Genomic DNA, 18560 nt, shown 5'->3' with positions numbered 1-18560 from the left:
GAAATTATTTTCCTCAAAACAATAAAAGATTTGGGGGTGGGGTTCCGCCCCCAAACACCGGAAAAAGAAAAAATATTTTGCGAAAAAATATTTTTTCGCAAACGAACACAGCCTTAAAAGGAATAATGGTTGAACTCCATTTTTTTAACAAACGCGTGTTTAAATGTTATTCAGGAATATCATCGAACATGTAATGCGGACTCGGCCATGGAGACAAAGCCGGCAAAAAGGAATCGAGCCAGAGCAGAACTCTACACACACTTTAAACAAAAAATAGAGCAAGACAAACTAGTTTCTGTGCGACTCCGGATCGGTGAATGACAGCGGCTGGAGGTGGCTATGGCGGCTTGAAATCGATGAAAGGAACGCGCAAACAAGAGAAATTGGTGAGAGGATGTTAGTGCGTGTTCCCTTAGTGTCACTATGGGGAGCCGAAAGGGAAAGAGGAGGTGTGAGACATTGAGAGGTGAACAGGGAAAGAGCCGATTGTTAGATTTACATTTTACACACTACTATTCTTTAAGAAATAAAAAAAAAAAATCGATCCGGTCCGAGTGGTCTAATTCCCACCTTAGAATGAAATCGAGAATCGAATAAGCGCTCTTGGGAACCATTCAGAGCTGGTCGGTCCGGTCCAGGTGATTCCTATTGCACATCCCTACTAACTAGACCTAATCATGACCTGATGGCGGGCAGGCTGCCTAGCCCCACCCGTCCCACAACAATTCGTGATAAATCTGGATGAAGTTCGGGCGACAGCATTTAGAATAGCATTCGGGAATGCTTTATAAAGCAGTATTGACATTCTAAAGTCCCCTTGTTGAAAATGGCATTTTGGTTGAAGGAAATTTGCTCACTCCGAGTTGAAATTTCGCCTTTACAAAGCCTAATGCCTTCTCTCCGCTTTGGCTTTTGGAGCATTTTCGAAAAGCAAATAGATGATTTTTCGTAATAGCGTGGGTATTTTTTTTTTAATGGACGGGACCTAGGCAATAAATTAAGGTCGGTCCAAGATTCCACCCTCTCATGGACCCACCCCACTAACCACCACTTCTTTAAACACGAATATGAGGTACACATTTTTACCTCTTCGCGATCGTCATATACGTAGGAAAGAAAAGTTTCCACCAAAAGAATTCGAAACGATATATTTTGTGTTTTGTGTGATTACTATTCACGTCATTCGGGTTCGTGTCGCGGACTACAATTGGCCCGCATGAAATCGGAACCGTCAACGATCACCATCAGTCGAGCGGCGGCGGCGAAATCCATTTTCCGAGCAGGAGTAGCTCGGATGGATACGTCCAAGGGAGAACCCTAGACTATAGAGAGGAAGCAAAACGGACCGATTAACATGTGTTGTTAATGCCTTCCAATTTGAAAAAACAGGGACCGTCAAATGTCGCTCGCTTTGCTGCCCAGTTCTAACGTAGCAAGACAAAAGATGGGATCCGCGACGGTCGAGTCGAGGCGCTATCTTCGGCCAAATTTGGTCAAGCAATCATGAACGGTGGGACGCGCGATGGTTGGGTTGGAAGCCAGAACATCAAAACTATTCACGTGATGGTGATACTGCCATTAATCAAAGCCAATTCAAATAAATTTCTGCCGTACAATTTGATTAAGAGTTTCGGGAGTTGCACGATCGCAATTACGAATTCAGTTTTAAATTTATTATACGGATGTCAATTTAATCTTAAATTTTTAAATTTATTAATTTAGCCATAAATTTTTGCGTGAAATTCTTATATAATCATTCTGATCAATTTTAGCCGGAAATCGCTAACATGACAATTCAATTATCGCCGGCCGATCTACGTGACACACCGCCGTGCTATCGATTTCTGGTGAAAATTGACTGGGATGATTAGATTGAAATTTCGCATGAATCTTTATGATTATGAAAAGTTTAGAGTTGAATTAGTATCCGCATATTAAGCGTAGAACCGATAATATTATTTCCTCTCAACCAAATATATGTGGCCACAAGTTTGATGCATGAGAGCGACATAAAAGATGAAATTGGCAGATTTTTCGGCTCTGTCGTTTTTCTCTTTTTCTTTTTCTGGGTAAATGGAGGATGGGTATGATTGAGGAGGTGGGCCGGTGGATCCGATTTCGTACTGCAGGATCCGGCCACGCCCACAGAAATGAATGGAAAGATTTGAACCAGTGGAGCTCCTTGCAACTTGCAAGCTACCCAAATCCATTTTTTTTGTACCAATTACCCAATGCTAGGGGTTGAGTCTATATTGCGGTGAGCAAAATAAAAAAATAAAATAAAACATTTCTCGTGTTTAAAGCCGATGATCGAGGTCGACAAGTCTTAGATCGGATGACTGACAGGATTCACAATTCAACGATTCGAGTTCACAAGCTTTGATCGGTCGACGAGGTCGTCGGCGACTTTTCCTTGCACAAGATCACGGGGAGGGTAGATTCTAGATGACAAATTTTTAGGTATTTATCGGATGTCCCGTGTCACAACGTGAGATGATTTCTAAATGGAGTCCGGAACCCATTCTGATAATGAACTCGATGGCTCGGAATCTACTCGAACCAGTCTAGATTGGATTTCTTTTTTCGGATGAATAATTTGGGGTAACAAACGTATTGACAAAAAATAAAATTTATCTGAATAAGTTTTTTTGTACCGACTGTCAAAGGGCTCAATGCAACCATTCAGATAACTTGCGTTATTTTGAAAGGGTATGTGTTGTGGTTGCGCAATGTGGCATGATACGCGTGCTTACAAATAGTGACGGGGCACCACGCATCAATAATGTCGTGCAACATGGATGCTATTATCTACACGAAACAGTGGCATGGAAGATATTAAGACGCGGTTATCAATTTTTAGTAATCGATTTCAATCGAAACAAATTCACCATGATATCAGCATTTTAGACTATATTTGTTTCATGAAAATATTTTCTTGAAAATAATCGCTCGGGATAATTAGTCAATAAAAAAATATGCGATCGTTTTGACGAAAGTGTCTTTCAAAATTGTTTATTTACCGTGAAACAAGGTCCATTTGTTTCGCAAAAAACTCAAAGTTTTCGAAAGCATTCTCCTAAATACAGCCGCTTGTATCGTTTAAAAGATGTATTGAACGGAAAATATTTTCATTGTCCATGAAAAAATTTGGGCATAAATTATTGTCGATCATGAAATATTTTTTGTTGGCTAATTATTCCAAGTGATATAACCAATATTTTTAGAAATATATTTTCCAAATCGTTTATTTTCTGCGAAACAAACCGACCCTAAATCCCGTTCGCAACCTTTTTCAATATTAACCGGTCCGGGTGGGATACGCTGGTCGGGTCCAAACCTCCACGTGCTGCGCGTGGTCGAAACGGCTTCACTTTGTTTGATTTCCATTTGCTGATCTTTTGTAACTTTCGATAAATCCCATATTGAACGGGATTTAAGGTTGACGGAGACCGAAGGTTAGTAGGTTATACACATCGAGCCCACTGCTTGATGCTCCCATACACTGATTAAAAGAATCTGTGAGCATCTTGGTAGGTTTACACAGCTCCGACGGGTCCATGTTCGTATTCAATTCCGGTAATTCTAAAAGTACCCACAAAAAGCGGAGAAACCATGTGACACGTTAGGCGCACCAAGTTATTTCTTTTTAGGAAAAACGACAAAATTAATCATGAATTTTGGTCCTATTTATAATGTTGCCCATGAATTATTTAATTTATTTAATATAATCTTTAAATTTTGATTCAACATGCAAAACCGTCCTTAAATATTCTCTATAGTCTACAAACCAATTCATGGAACAAATTAAAATTTAGGGATCTCATTACACATTTAATCAAAATTTAAGATCATATTTACATAAATTAAAAATTTATGAACGACATTACAGTTCCGTGCGGAGCATGAACGCAATTAAAAACAAACATGCACACGAGAATGGAACTGGCTCAGGTTTTGAACCCAATCCACCATTGCCTTTCCAGCTCCCCTCCCAAAGCATCCAAAGAAGGAACAGCAGAGCCAGTTCACCAGTGGACGAATGACCCCACTTCTGAAAGACCCCCACTTCTGCTTTTTCACCCGTCCTCCAAATCTAAAGCACAAATGATGCTAATAGTGGAATAATCAAACCAACCATATGATGATGATGATGATGATGATGATGATGAAGAAGAAGAAGAAGAAGCTGATATAAGGCAGGCGCTATTTACTTGTCCTTGAACGGAAAGTTCAACAACCACCATGATAATCAAACTTCAATCTACACCACCCACCACCACCCATGAAACAAGAAACAACCTAAGATACAGAATCACCAGGATCGTAGAATTGAAACCCCCCCTCAAAGGAAAGGTACACAGCCTTTTGCTCTTACTTGCCATTCCCTCTGCTGATCATCTCCTTGTACCTCATGAAGGAGTCCAGCCTCTGCAGCTTCAGCTGCTGCTTGAACCTGTTGATGAAATCGTCGGCCTTGGCATCGACCTCCTCGTCCACCTCGTGGCTCGCCTTGCCCTTCGCTTCCCTCGTCGTCGCCGGCCGGCGCGCCTCCACAATGTCGTCCTCTTCGAAATGCGCGAAAGCGGACTTGACGCTCGCGGATTTATATATTTTCGCCGGGAGCTTGGGCATTATCTCGCCTGATGCCGGTTGGGTGTCGGACTTGGTCCTCTCGACCTGATTCTCCTTCAGCTGACTGTACACATTATCAAGACTCTGTTCAACCTCTTCCTCTTCCTCTTCTTCTTCAACTTCTTCCAGTTCTTGCTCTTCTTGCTCTTCTGGTTCTTCATCTCCAGCTGGGTCAACTTGTTCTTCCTCCTCAGCTTGGGCTCTGTGTTGTTCTGGCTCATGCGGTTGCTCAGAGCTGAGATGGGTCGGTGAAAAGCTGGCTTCTTGGGACACGTACTTGTAGAGATTGAAGGACTTGAGCCTGTCCAGCATCGAAGGAGATCTGGTCAAGAAAGGCGTCTCCTTTTCGCTCTCCGCCTCTTGTTCTTGCCCAAGCTCGGGGCTTTGCTGCAAGAACCCATAATGGGTCTCCATTTCAGGGGATTTGCCAAAATGGGTGTTGGGTTCTTGGGATCTGTAGCTGTACAAGCTGATGGACTTGAGCCTCTGCAGCATTGATGGAGATCTGGCGAGTTGCTGGGGTCTTGGGCTCTCTTCGTAATGCTGCTGGTGTTGCTGCTGATGTTGTTGTTGTTGGTGCGGCTCCTGCTCTTCTTCCTTGGGCTTGTGGGAGCTGAGGCTCGAGGTGATGAAAATGGTACCAATCATGAGGTTGAGGAGCACGAAGAAGACGCTAGGCGTGAACCAGCTGTTCATGGTCGCCCAGATCGACGGCGCACTAGCCACTGATTCTTCAAGCATGGCTCCAGAGAGAGAGAGAGAGAGAGACACAGAGATGTTGAATTGAAGGTGAAGAGGTCAGTAGAGACTCTCCTTTCTCCTCTTTTGGGGTTTGAGTTATTTCAGCTATATTTCTCTTAGCTTGGGGGGTGGCTTTGACGTGCGACAGTGTGCGCAGGAACACGTGGAGGAGCGTAAGTGGGGGTTGTCTGGGAGAAGCGGACAAAAGAGAAACGGCGGGAGAAGCGGATGGAAAAAAGGTAGGGTGGTGGTGAACTGGTGATGGCGCTTTGGGTAAGGGGCGACGGAGACTACACCTTTGGGACCATTCGACAGTCTCGAGAACGATGAGCCTTGTACTGGGCCTGATAAAAAGCACTTGTTGACCAAAAAGAGTCAAGTAGTTCGTGGGCTCATTTGATCCAATTGGGCCGCACTCATTCGTTGAAGTTGGAACAGTGCGAAAGGGGGAAGAGCTGGGGAGTGATGGCGAAATTGGTCCTCGAATGCGCACTCGACGTTGAATTTGGTGAATCGAACCATTTGGTCCTTCTAGCTGACGTTGCGATCCAGCTTAATCACGCTGAACTCGCATTTGTCGATGAGATACGATCACCTCAACAAAATTAAAATGTAAAAAGAAGAAGAGACCAGAACAGGGAGGGAGCGAAGAGACAGCGTGAGTGGAGGGGTGGTTCTACCGGCGACTGTTGCTGCCGTCCGGGTGGCGCGGTCTAGGTGGAAGGGGTGCCACCCTTGCCGCCAGTGTGTACTGGCCGACCAACCCTCACGACCATCCCGCGAGGGTCGGCAAAACCTTATTGTCTGAGTAGGGATGAAGGTGGACAATCAGTGAAGTGGAAGACAAAAATTGATAGTTGTTCAGCGCGAAACCCTAGCGGGTTGTTATGCACCCGTGGAATGCAAGCAAGAACAAAAAAGAACAGATAAATTAGGAAAGACGTGGCTAAGAACGAAAGAGAATGGAGAAAATATTAAGTGGTTTGCAAGTGCCATCTCACCAGCTGGCGTGGCGTGCATTAATATGCAGTTAGCAAAATCTGTGAATACATGTATAGTGAAGTACTTTAAACTTTATGATAAATTATCGCCGTAAACTAAGGATAATCGGTTCCTGATCCGGTCCAATCCCACCCATGACTGGGAATTGGACCAGGAGGACTGGTTCTCGGGCAGTCCTACAGATCCAGTGGATTCACAATAATTCCCATTCTTCAAACGTGTTGAACACATTAAATTCCTATGTGTTTAAATGATACAAGACCATATACTAAAAGGAATGATTATTGAACTCCATTCTTTCAACAAACATGCGTTTAAATGTCATTCGGGAGTATCATCGAACATATAATGGGCGACTCAGCCATAGATCTTCGATGTAAATGTAAAACAACTAAACATTTTAGATCATAACAACCAGCAATAATACAATCTCGGATTATTAAAAAGGCTGTAGATGTAGTCGATTTTCACGTAAACGCCACCATAACGCTCGGCCTCCATTTTGCATGTAAAAGAGTAGAGACAAAGCACGAATGCTACCTTGGAAATGCAATTGAAGGCCACGAACAGCGACTTAATCGGTGATGGGAACTTTATAACAGTATCAATCAGCTGGAATCGGAGTCGGCGAAAAAGGAATCGAGTCGAAGTAGAACTCTTCGCACACTTTCAGCAAAAAATAGAGCAAGACAGAGTAGTTTCTGTGCGACTCCGAATCGGTGAATGGCGATGGCCGGTGGAGGCTACGACGACTTGAAATCGATGAAACGAATGTGCAAACAAGATAGACCAGTGAGAGGATGTTTATGTGTTCCTTTAGTGTGACAGTGAGGAGCCGAGAGGGCAAGAGAGGAAAAGAGGAGGCGTGAGACACTAAGAGGCAAATAGAGAAAGAGATGATTGTTAGATTTACACTTTACAAACTGCTGTTCTTTAAGAAATAAAATGAAAATTCGGTCTAGTTTGAGCGGTTCGGTTCCCACCCCAAAATCGGGAACCGGACCACCCGTCATCGATACCAATTTTATGGAATCGGGAACCGGAACCGACGCCCCTAGGAACCGCCTAAAATCGGCTGATTCGATCTGGTCCAAGCGATTCCCAGTTCAGGTGGTTCCTATTGCACACTCCTACTGCAGACTGAGAAGGAGGAGGAGCATATGTCCCTTGTTGTTTATTTTAGGGCAATTGGTAGTATTATGTATGCCATGGTATATACTAGGCATGATATTTCACAAGTTATGAGCATAGTTAGCTTTTATATGAAGCGTCTTGGTAAAACTCATTGGGAAGCTGTGAAGTGGATCCTCATATATTTAAAGGGGACAATAGTTGTTGGTCTAGTGTTTACGAGGGACGACAATCGTAGTGAGACCATAGGTTTTGTGGATTCAGATCTTGGACGAGTGTAGGTTTTTGGTAGGGTACTTGTTTACGCTGGCAAGTGGTGCTAAGCAGAGAACTCCACCACAGGTATGATGACTAAGCTTGTTTCTTGGGCGGAGCTTAAGCTTCAATTGATGTCTGTAAAGAGCGACCGCCCGTCGTGACATTGGGTAAGCCGGCATAGATGATGAGTACTATGACTTGACTTTAAATGTTGAGCCAATGTGTAAAATTGTCAAATCATAAATCGAGTTTGAGGCGAGTATGAGATTCCGGTTCGATTGAAGGATGTAGATTGATTATTAAACCGAATCTATCAGGAAAGAAATCTCACTTTCCTATTTGAACGAGAAAATTTATCTTGAAGGGAATATTAACATGATATGTGTACAAAGACGTGTTTTTTTGGGTTTAGGGGAAGTCTCTGTTTGTCGGTTAAGAAAGTCTAAATCTTTTTATACAAGGTTTGACCATGTGAGAGTAGACCTCTTCAAAGACGTATAGTAAATGGACATCTCCTGGCCGCATACATTTTGGGCCGCACATGGAACCCGCAAGAAGGGGAAAACCAAAAGATGAAACGTACGGGATGTTTCTAGAAGAAACCGTGTGGAGAGTACTCTTGAGACGCACAGGAGCACTTGAACACACGGTAATTTGTGCCGTGAATTTTATGTCCAATTAAGTTATTTATTTGTAAATATTATGAATTTAGGCTTAATATAAGTGTGAGAAGCGCTCCAACTCGAGCGTGTGAGTGATTGTAATTCTGATTTTCCGATCATTAGCGAATTATTTGTTACTAGCTCTTCTTGTAAAATAGGTATCAATACAAGGATTGAACCATATAAATTTCTAGTGTCTTTATTGTTCCTCGTTTATTTTCTCTAACGATTCCATGAGCATGACGACCTTGCACTCGAACTCAACACGTTGCAAGTTCCTCGTCCGATCCGATGGCCCGCCTTAAGGAGTACTTGCCCTGCAGGTTGCAGGCGAGATAGTTTGCTTGCACTTCATCGACTAAACCTTCTTGTACGGCACATCATGTGCCTATTCCCTCTTTGAAGGCAGAACCGGCATCCGGTTGGGGCTTGGGCGCCGCGAGACCCGGGGCCGTCTCGTGGGTCATCAACCACCTCGTCCGGCGGAGACTTATTGCGATTTGCATGGATTGATGGGATTTGTTAAGCTGAATTGCTCAAGGTATTCAAGGTTATTACAAAGCAAAAGGAGATGACCATGGAAAAAGGGCGTGTCGGGTGTGAGTCATTTTGCAGCCCCAGATAAACACGAACGGCTTGGAAAAGCTTGGTAGAACGAGAGAAGCACCTGTTTATTTTTTTTCTTATTGTTTTGGGATGAATGGGTGAGTGTTCGAGGGAAGTACATAAGAGAATTGCTCGGTCGGACACACATGATTCGCCCTTTGAGACAGCTCGGCTTGGGTAGACGTCACGGGTCGTTAGACTCGGGATCTGATCACCTCCGGTGTAAAAGTCAAATCCCGCATTTCCCATAATATTTGATCGAAAGTCGTATCGATATCTAATAATGGACTAGAACCACACACGAGACTCGATGAAGTGTGAATTGACTCAAGAAGTAAATCATCTCAACTCATAGAATCTAGACATCTTTCGTAAGGACTTGAATTTAAAAAAAAAAACAATGGATTAGAACTATACATAAAACCCTGGATTTAAAAGCGCAGGATGTTTATTTATTCAGAAATGAAAGGGGCAATTGGCTAGGAGGTTTTTGTCTCTTTCGTTGGAACACGTTCGTCATATGAATCAGAACTCTTGACACTATGATTGGGACTTAACTTTGCCAAGCAACACGGTTTTCATAAGATCATCATTGAGATGGACTCGAAAGTGATAACTGAACTTGTCAATCAAAAAGACGGTAATGCCCCATTTTACTAAAAGATATCGGAACATCCTGGAGTTATTATTTTCAATTTAAAGCGCTTCGGGAGAGGAAATAGTCTTGCCGATTAGCTTGCCAATCTTGGAATAAATAAGAACCCCCCGCGTTCTATTCACGGCCACTTCCTAACGTACTTACTAACGTACTTTGTTAGGTGGCAAAATTGGGGCGTTTGATTTCTAGAGATTCATCTGCATTTCAGTTCCTTACCAAAAAGAAAATTCCAGATACGAATGCCAAAAAAGATTTCCTTGCGAAAAGCATTGGAGGATCAATTGCCAAATCCCCGCTATGGAAAAAAGGCAACCCCGGAGGGGGGGGGGGGGGTGGGCCCACACTACGCCTTTGGCTGACGTGGCGCAATTACTCCGTTTAACTTTTATCATTTACCCACGAGCCGACGAACAACAACATGCCGCAGCACCAAAAAAAAGAAAAAAAAACACGAAAGGAGAAGAAAAAGGAGAAAAAAAATGGAAAAAAGGTAATAAAAATAGGAAAAAGCGCAGAAGAACACACCCCCCGCCCAAAAGAGACTTTTCGGACCGAATGACATTAACATGTACGAAAAGTGTCGACATCGGCCCTCTGTCTGTCCTCCCCAGAAGCGCACGCTCCCCTCCTCCCTTCCCCCTCCGTGGCCCTCACGCCTCGGCAACTATGTCGACACACTCCCCCCATCGCCGTCTCCCCCCCCCCCCCCACCCAGTTCCGTCGCGTCTTTCCTTACGTATATAAGCTCCTCTCCCCCATGCTCCTCCTCCTCCTCCTTCCCCCTGTCATCGCGGCGCCGGCACCGGGCTCTCCTCCCGCTTGCGCATCGATCGCGTCCCGCGGCGATCGATACCCGGCTCGGGTGAAGCCGCCCGGGAACGCGTCTTCCGGTCCATGCTTTCCTTCGAGGTATGTATGGGGTGGGGGGAACCTAGTTCTGTTTCCTGGGTACGTGCGCGCGCGTGTGTAATGCGCAATTCGTGGTTCGTGTGTTCTGGGTGTCGTTTGACTGAATTCAATTCGGCCCCCTTTTGTCAGGAACTCTCGGAGATGCTGTTCCTCGATCGTCCGATGTCGAAGCCTAGGGCTTATACAGGTGAATTTCGGGATTTTGAGGCTGTTTAGTTGGGAAATTCGCGAGCTTTTATTGCCGTGCCCTGTCTTTTTAGCTTTTGTTGGGTGTGTGTATATGTTGATTGGGCCGAGTGCTCTCATTGGACTGGAGTTGGTTGCCCCAAAGGCAGTTCTTTTATGAATACCCGTGACTGAATTTGTTCGTCTGACTGGATTTTTGCATCTTGTGAGATGTAAAAACACGCTGGAAACTCGAATATGATTTGTAAATCGGTATTGCCTCTAGTATACAATCTAGGGGACTGAAATTGTTTGCTTTGGTTTCAAAACAGATTTCCTTTTCCATTCTCTAGCTCCTTTCAAGTTTAACGCCAGCTGCCAGTCGATAGAATTAGAGTCTTGCCGCGATGATTCGGTTGCCTTCACGCTCAAATTCGTCGCCATGGCATCGATTCTAGTGGCTGGCGTTTGTGGAATTGCGATTCCGCTGGTCGGGAAGCGCAGGAAGTTTCTCCGCACCGATGGGAGCATTTTTGTGGCAGCCAAGGCCTTTGCTGCTGGTGTAATTCTTGCCACGGGATTCGTCCACATGCTGTCGGGTGGAACATCAGCACTCTCAGATCCGTGCTTGCCTGAATACCCTTGGTCGAAATTCCCATTTGCTGGGTTCTTTGCCATGATGGCCTCCTTAGCAACCCTTCTTGTCGATTTTGTGGGGACTCAGTATTATGAGAGAAAGCAGGTACTTTTCTTGCGTTTCATTTGTAAGTTTGTCTTGTTCAGATCAATTTCAGACAAGTATCGGTGATCATTTAACAGATATAAATTTCTGATTCGTGGATATGTCAATTTCTTATATTTAGACGAAGGAAGAAAGAAGCATTAGTTATTCATTCTCGTTAATAAGAAGAAATCATAGGTTGACTCATAAGGTAACAATCTGAGTACGTCATCAACGTGTCTGTGTTGTTTCAGTGGGTCTTCGTGCTCTTGATTGCTTAGAATTGCGTTCATGGCTCATCGATAGTATCTGACATCCTTCTTTGAACAATGTAAAAACAGGGTTTGACTCAAACAAGTGAGGAACAAGGTCGAGTTGGATCTGTGGATACAAGTCTCGAGTCAGGTCTACTTGCAGTTGAGGGGAAGGTATTTGGAGAAGAAGAAGGCGGTGGAATGCACATCGTGGGAATGCATGCGCATGCAGCTCACCACAGACATAACCATTCTCAGGGACAGGGCGCATGTGATGGGAACCTGACGGAACCCTTACACTCTCATGATCATGGTCATGGGCACGGGCACTCACATGGACTGGGGGATGGAGAAGGGGATGGTCATGCCCGGCATGTCGTCGTTTCTCAGGTAAATCTCTTATGTTCCATGTGTTGTTTGGATGGAGGGTTTGGCTTTAGCATTTGTTGATGGTTGTTTTAGAGCTCATTATTGCTGGTCTACGGGTGTCTCGGAGCTTTCCTTGCTAGATCATAATGTGGTATGTTTGGAATATTTCACGAGTTTCATGTTTTTCTCCTGTCTCAAGTCATATTGAACTTTAGAATTAGCCCCTGACGAAAGATAATAAAAGATAAACAAATTGGGACAACACAGATTTTGTGCTTGATGTGATCCATAATGTTAGTGGGTAATTTGTCTGCCATTAATTTTCTTGAGAAACCGGAATGATTAATTAGGGCTGTTTAATTTGGCAGCTTTTGGCCATCCTGTTTAGGTCAAACTCTGTGGTTTTGTTATCATGTGAAGGTAATTTTGGTATTGGCGAATTAGACATGATGGTGGTGGTTTTGGATGAAGGGTTGAACTTGCAGTCCTTCAATTTTAGGCAAAAAAGGAGTAACATATTCAATCATTCGGTATGTCCCACATAATGCAATGAATTGTGGGGTAGGTGACTTGGGTGGCTCTTTTTGCTCCTATTAGCTAGGAGTTGTTGAATTTCAAGAAGCCTTTGTACTAATGACCAAACAGGCTTGAATTGTGACTTGTGAGCTTGACTGATTGGAGATTACAGAGTTGATTTGCCACAATTAAACTGTACTCTCCACCGAACTACTTTGCAATTGTTGAAAACTTAGCATTTAGATCGAGCATCAAAGTTAATAGATAATCAAATGGAAGTAGACTTGACTTGTAAACATGGCGATTGGACAGGGTATTATTGGAAGAGAAGTGAATGATCACGTCAGATACTCTCTGCAAATGTCACGATAGACGTTGTTTTATGCTTTTACAAGTTTACATATCATCTCCAGATGACTAATTTATGCTATTTTTGGTATTATCCCTCCAGCCTTCGCCCAGAAAAAAATATTAACGGTGCGCTTAATTCTTTTTGAATTTCCCCGCCTCTGTTCTGTAGGTTTTGGAGCTTGGAATAGTGTCACACTCAGTAATTATCGGTATATCCCTCGGTGTTTCGCAGAGCCCATGTACTATAAGACCACTGATAGCGGCACTTTCTTTTCATCAGTTCTTTGAAGGATTTGCACTCGGAGGTTGCATTTCCCAAGCCCAATTTAAAACTCTCCCGGCCACTATTATGGCCTGTTTCTTTGCCATAACAACTCCTGCAGGGATCGCTGCGGGAACCGCGATCGCTTCATCCTACAATCCCTACAGCGTCGGAGCGCTGATCACCGAAGGTATATTGGACTGCATGTCAGCCGGCATCTTGGTGTACATGGCCTTGGTCGACCTGATTGCTGCCGACTTTTTGAGTAAAAGGATGAGCTGCAACTTTAGACTTCAAGTAGTGTCTTATTTAATGCTCTTTCTTGGTGCGGGATTGATGTCTTTACTTGCCATCTGGGCTTGATTTCATTAAGATTACTGCTAATTATTTTTTGCCCTCATTTTCTCTTCTTTCTTCACTTCCTCCCGTCTTCCCCTCTCTCTGCAAAGTTGGTCCTTATGTGTTTCAAATTGTTTTGAATTTGGAGAGAGTCGATGAGAAGGTAAGCGTGCCATTTGTCCTGGTGGAAACACTGACTCATCGAGTTCAGCAATTCTATGCTCTATGAACCCATACATTATCTCCACCAAGAACTCGTGAAGATGACAATTTGGGGGTAGGAATCTAGGGTCCTAGCAGATGATGCAAAATTTAGAATCGCATTGGATTTTGCAACTAAGGAAATGGGAAAAGAAAGCAAAAATGAAAACCAAAAAGTGTCGGTCGTGAGCCTTTTCTTGAATCTGAACGTAAATCATCATGTCGCCCAGGCCCTTCGTTGTTCCTCACAGATGCTACTCAAGAAATACTTCTACTGAACTTATCAAGAGCAAGACAAATTCACTTGACCATGTTGAGACAAGAGAGTATGATCCATGCTTCTACGTCGGGTGAATCCTTCCTGCGGGTGTGAATTCTCGTTATGATGCAGAAAACGGACTTTAACTGTCATTTGCTTCTTATGCTGACTCTAAAGTAAATATCATGAAGAGTGTGCTCGTTGAGAATGCTCGGCGAGTACTTAATGGAAGAAGAATGCTTCGCAAGTAGGATTCATCTTTAATTACGTTGTCTTGACCCATCCTCTTCGTGCTGAATGAACTGATCTGAGCTGCAAATCCTCCAGTGCAATTTCGTACTGTGCCATGCTATTAGGTTCGAGAAGTTCTATAGATAAGGACTTCCATGTATGACAGCGAAAAGAAAAGCAAAGTCCCCAAGCAGCCATGGTACGAGACACTGTGTTCTCGATCTTGGCATTAACCGGAGGCATTCTTTCGTTTCTCGCCAATGTAATGGAATTTGACCCCCTTTTGGACGCTATCTCGAAGAAAGAGCTTTACATTCTTGGTCTTCCTCTGCTTTCTCCTCCTCAATGCCAAAATATCGATCATCCTGTGCTATGTCCAGCTACGGTGCAAAGATCACCGGTGGTGGTGGAGTTCGTTCCTGAAAGCGGGCTCTTCCGCGCTATAGTAATTCTGCTACTCCGTATACTACCTTTCACTCAGTTGGAGATCACAAAGCCGGTGCCCACCGTCCTCTGTTTCTTAATGAGCATTTAGATGTGTGTCTAAATCGGGGAAAATTGTCAATGACTAAAGAAATTGAAAGCTAGATGAAGACTCATCTAAACCAGAAGCAATTTTCCCAAAATTGTTTAAAAAGTCCTAAACCTATTATACTTTTGCCAATTTAGATGAGAGTCTTTATCTGGCTTTCAATTTCTTTAGTCATTGAGAATAAAATCACTTCAATGAACCTTGTACAGTAGAACGTAACTTAGACCTTACCAAAAAGAATGCGGATCACGAATATGTCCTATTTTCTGTCTGCTTGGCCTACCATGTCAACTTTATCGGTAGATTGAACTTGAACGGTCTTTTCTCTTTGACCTTGAAGTGCTGAGAGTCTAAGACCTGAAGGGCCTGACCCCGTTCTCAATTTGATTAACATTTTGGGCAACTATAGCGAAACGATGATGAGAAAGCAAGTCGCTGCATATGTTCAGGAGAACAGGACAGAGCCTAATGAGGCTATTACTACTTCGCATGCAGAACTTGCTTATCATGCAACCTTCAAGTTATCCCAGGTCTTGTTGGGGGAAGGATTGAGACGTTGATCCAGTGGAGAGAGAGGTAGATGTGATGTTAGCCCATGGCTCTAGAATAGAGTAACTTTTAGCAGCTGAAGCACAAGCATAACAGGTCCATCTGGTTTTGCAATTCATCAAGGAAAAGAAACAAGAAAGTCATCACTAAAACGCCGTACAAGAGACTGCTCTAACTTAAAAGTTGTCGCCTAAGTCATTAATAATTAGCTCATTTGATGTCTCCTATTTCATCCGCAGGAGTATGCTTCCATTGAACTACATTCAGCGGCAATTCACCGAAAATTTTTACGAAGGAAAATTTTGCTTGAGACAAGAAAGCCATGACAATGTAAGTTAGAGACAAGATAATAAAGACATTGAAACAAGCCAATTCTTTATTCCTTGTGTTGAGATCCCAGTCAGCCTCAGTTGCTCCGCCTAATCATTTGCATATAATTCCCAAGGAGCGAGAAACATTTGCATTCCCTACCATTTTCTCTCTTCTTTCATCTGTTTTAGCTCTAGGGAAATGAAGATCCACGGTCAGTTTGCCTCCTTCTACTTCGTCGTGGCCCTTCTTTTCTGTGTTCTATACTTGTTCTTCATAAGATCCTCTCCTAGTGAGTTCATGCCGGTAGGTTGTTTAAATTATATTTGGTGCTGTGCAATCGGACTGTGTTCTGTCCGATCAAAGATTTATACATCAGTATGGTGTATGACTGGATCCCCAGTTGGTACAAAGAATTGGTTGATGCATGCTTTCTATCTGTTGACTGCTAATCACCTCTACGTGAAGGTTTTACTAGGGAATCACCCAGTGAGCTGACCTTAGCAAAACCAATGCAATATGGTTCCAAAGTTTCTATCCCAATCATCGTAATCAATTTTACAATTTCCAATGACATGCGAGTCATGAGAAAGATTTTATAAAAGGTCAACAATGTTAAAAGCGCAAATAAGAAAGCGCTTGTTTCTCGTTTTCTTTCCAAGTAGTAGCCATGGATACGATAAACACTAGGCATCTTTTCCTGTTACTCAGCAATCACCCAAGCTGAATGACATTCAGAAAATGAAAATCCGTACATAGTGGATATAACATGTATCTACTATTCATCTTGCTCCACTCCTCCTCAGTTCGTCCTCCGCCTAGGGAATACAAAAAAAGAGAGAATAAATCAAGTTCCATTCAAAGAATCAAGCGAGATGATGAAATTACTCACCCGCTGGCCTCCTAGATCGCCAAAACTGAAGGAGAACCCGAGTTTCCACGGATTTTGGTTACAGGTCATTCTGGAGGGCTTGACGGATTTCACGAGCACCACCAAGATCACAACTAATGCTAAGCACGCTAGAATGAATCGGTGCTAGTTTCGGGACTTTGGTAGCACAACTCGTGCACAACTGGTGCGGGATTCGTGCACAACTCGTGCGGGCTTCGTGCACAACTTGTGCAGGTTGGCTTCTTATAGGGTTCCATTGAAAGCTGCTGTGCGTGGCGTCTTTCACCGTTGCACACACTCAGATTACACCAATATTAACTTGAGTTGACGCATGAGAGAGACGAAGTGACAGGAAGGATTATCCCTTACTTCTCCTAATGCGAAGAGAGTTTAGTATCAGTGCCTCGGCTTAAACAGGAACGAGAATCTGAACTCAGTTTGCAGTTCTGTACCAGATCAATACATGGCGGACCAACAACTTTGGTTTAGGAAAGTGACGTGAAAAAAAAGGAAAAAATCACTCTAGTGAACATAGTAATGATATTCAGAAAATCAATAATCAACCTTGCAATTGAATCACAAGATTACAATCACAAAATTCAAATATTCTTCATCTTTGCTTCACTCCTCCTCAGTTCGTGTCACCATCCGCCCGGCCTAGGGAATAAAAAAAAGAAAAAAGAGAGATTAATTTAATATCCGAATCAAGAGTCAAGAGAGACGATGATATTACCGGCTGGCCACCAAAACTGAAGTTAGATTACAGGTATATCGGGAGGGCTTCAGGATTTTCACCAGGACTACCGCGATCACAACTATCGCCAGGCACCCCAAAAGCAGCAGTCCGAACTTAACCAGCAATGGCGACTTTAGAAACTCTGTCATGGGATTCATCTTGAAACAGGGTAAGGGGAGAGAGAGGAGATGTTGGTTCGACGACCCCTGCTTCTTCTTAAATATAGCTTGATGCCGTGACACCATGCGGAAACGGAATTTCCGCATATATTGTCTTTGAAATTGAAGCCATCGCCTGAGAGTTCAGGGTTCCACCTGACATCAACTCGTATAGGGATAGGGATGAATTGAATAGAGAATCGGGTCAAGTTGCTGCCGAGACGGACGAAGAATTACTAATCCTATAGGGGGAAAGCCCCAATCCAGTAACCTTTCTTCTTGAAAAAAAGACCTCCAGCTGCCGAAGGGCATGGATTGTTCCGACATGGTACTCTAGGAAGTAAGCCAAAGCAAACATTCCAATAAAGCAAAGCAGAGCCCTCTTTCTCACTTTAGGTAAGCTAAGTTTGGGCATTGGAACCTGCGCGTGTGCGAGCACATGCATGTCCAGGCCCTATATGGCAAATTGACTTGAAGCACGTCTGTTTCGAAGGGAAAAGACGCCGGAAAATAGAAAAAGACAGTGGAGAGAGACAGAGAAAGAGCATGATACAGAGAACGGGGATGGTAATTACGAGGACGTGATCCTTTGGAGAAAAGCTTTTCGAGAAAATATTGCATACACGGTCATGCTCTATCAGCGGTGCACGTCCATTCACCGGTGGAAACGTGGCGGCGGCCACGTGCGGCGGGAGACTAGGGCGAGCGATGAAAAAAGTTTTTATTTTTGAAGGTCCTGTGCCTGCGATTGATTTCGGTTCAGCTTCCAAAGATGGATGAAATTCAATTCCCATTTCGGTTTCCGTCTGTTCTTTCATGCCTTAGCTGCTTTTTCAGATGTTCCTTTTTCTGTGGCAGCTTATCCTCCGCTTGAATTGTTGTTCTGGCGGGTCGTTTGTGAAGTTTCTGAGCTCCTCCTTTTCTTGAAAGCTCAATTACTTTCTCCACGAGCTGATTTCAAGAGCTTGTGTGGATCGTGTGAAGGATTTTCTTTAGATTGATTGTTTAGTTCCGTGAATTGGAATCTTGACTGTGCTGTCTAGAACACCCCCATTTGTTGTGTGCTTTTGTTTCTTTATCCACTATCTGTTGGGCAATATATGCACAATCAAAAGGA

The 18560-nt window shown here is 43.5% G+C and overlaps 2 protein-coding genes and 1 long non-coding RNA gene across 4 annotated transcripts; 1 reads left to right on the top strand and 2 right to left on the bottom strand.

Annotated features, from left to right (window-relative positions):
* Positions 1–4187: 4187 nt before the first annotated feature.
* On the bottom strand, positions 4188–5435 carry LOC115671318 (pathogen-associated molecular patterns-induced protein A70-like). The gene has a single exon (XM_030592855.2). The coding sequence runs from the start codon at positions 5371–5373 to the stop codon at positions 4372–4374; it is 1002 nt and encodes a 333-aa protein (XP_030448715.2). The 5' UTR covers positions 5374–5435; the 3' UTR covers positions 4188–4371.
* Positions 5436–10443: 5008 nt separating this feature from the next.
* Positions 10444–13637, top strand: LOC115671253 (zinc transporter 4, chloroplastic-like). Its single transcript, XM_030592767.2, has 5 exons — positions 10444–10599; positions 10729–10786; positions 11097–11506; positions 11827–12129; positions 13145–13637. The coding sequence occupies exons 1-5, from the start codon at positions 10585–10587 to the stop codon at positions 13598–13600; spliced, it is 1242 nt and encodes a 413-aa protein (XP_030448627.2). The 5' UTR covers positions 10444–10584; the 3' UTR covers positions 13601–13637.
* A 3452-nt stretch (positions 13638–17089) lies between these two features.
* Positions 17090–17966, bottom strand: LOC130140734 (uncharacterized). 2 transcript variants are annotated; one of them, XR_008818732.1, is made up of 2 exons: positions 17314–17966; positions 17090–17206 (listed from the first exon to the last, which is right to left on the bottom strand). It is a non-coding gene; the product is annotated as an uncharacterized LOC130140734 (long non-coding RNA). The 2 variants fall into 2 exon arrangements; XR_008818733.1 differs by having other exon boundaries at positions 17345–17966.
* Between the last annotated feature and the right edge of the window lie 594 nt (positions 17967–18560).

The sequence above is a fragment of the Syzygium oleosum genome, unplaced genomic scaffold (assembly GCF_021117445.2).
Source record: "Syzygium oleosum isolate NSW1041296 unplaced genomic scaffold, Sole_v2.1 Sole_v2.21, whole genome shotgun sequence".
NCBI classification, from domain to species: Eukaryota; Viridiplantae; Streptophyta; class Magnoliopsida; order Myrtales; family Myrtaceae; genus Syzygium; species Syzygium oleosum.
Note: the sequence above shows the minus strand (reverse complement) of the source record. Positions and strands in the feature narration are given on the sequence as shown.

What these genes read in the sequence shown, in the direction of transcription:
- LOC115671318 (XM_030592855.2), bottom strand. Translation starts at nt 5,373, where the DNA reads ATGCTTGAAGAATCAGTGGCTAGTGCGCCGTCGATCTGGGCGACCATG.
- LOC115671253 (XM_030592767.2), top strand. An exon ending in AGTATTATGAGAGAAAGCAG is followed by an intron (nt 11,507 to 11,826) that starts GTACTTTTCTTG and finishes ATGTAAAAACAG; the next exon opens with GGTTTGACTCAAACAAGTGA. An exon ending in GGCATGTCGTCGTTTCTCAG is followed by an intron (nt 12,130 to 13,144) that starts GTAAATCTCTTA and finishes TCTGTTCTGTAG; the next exon opens with GTTTTGGAGCTTGGAATAGT.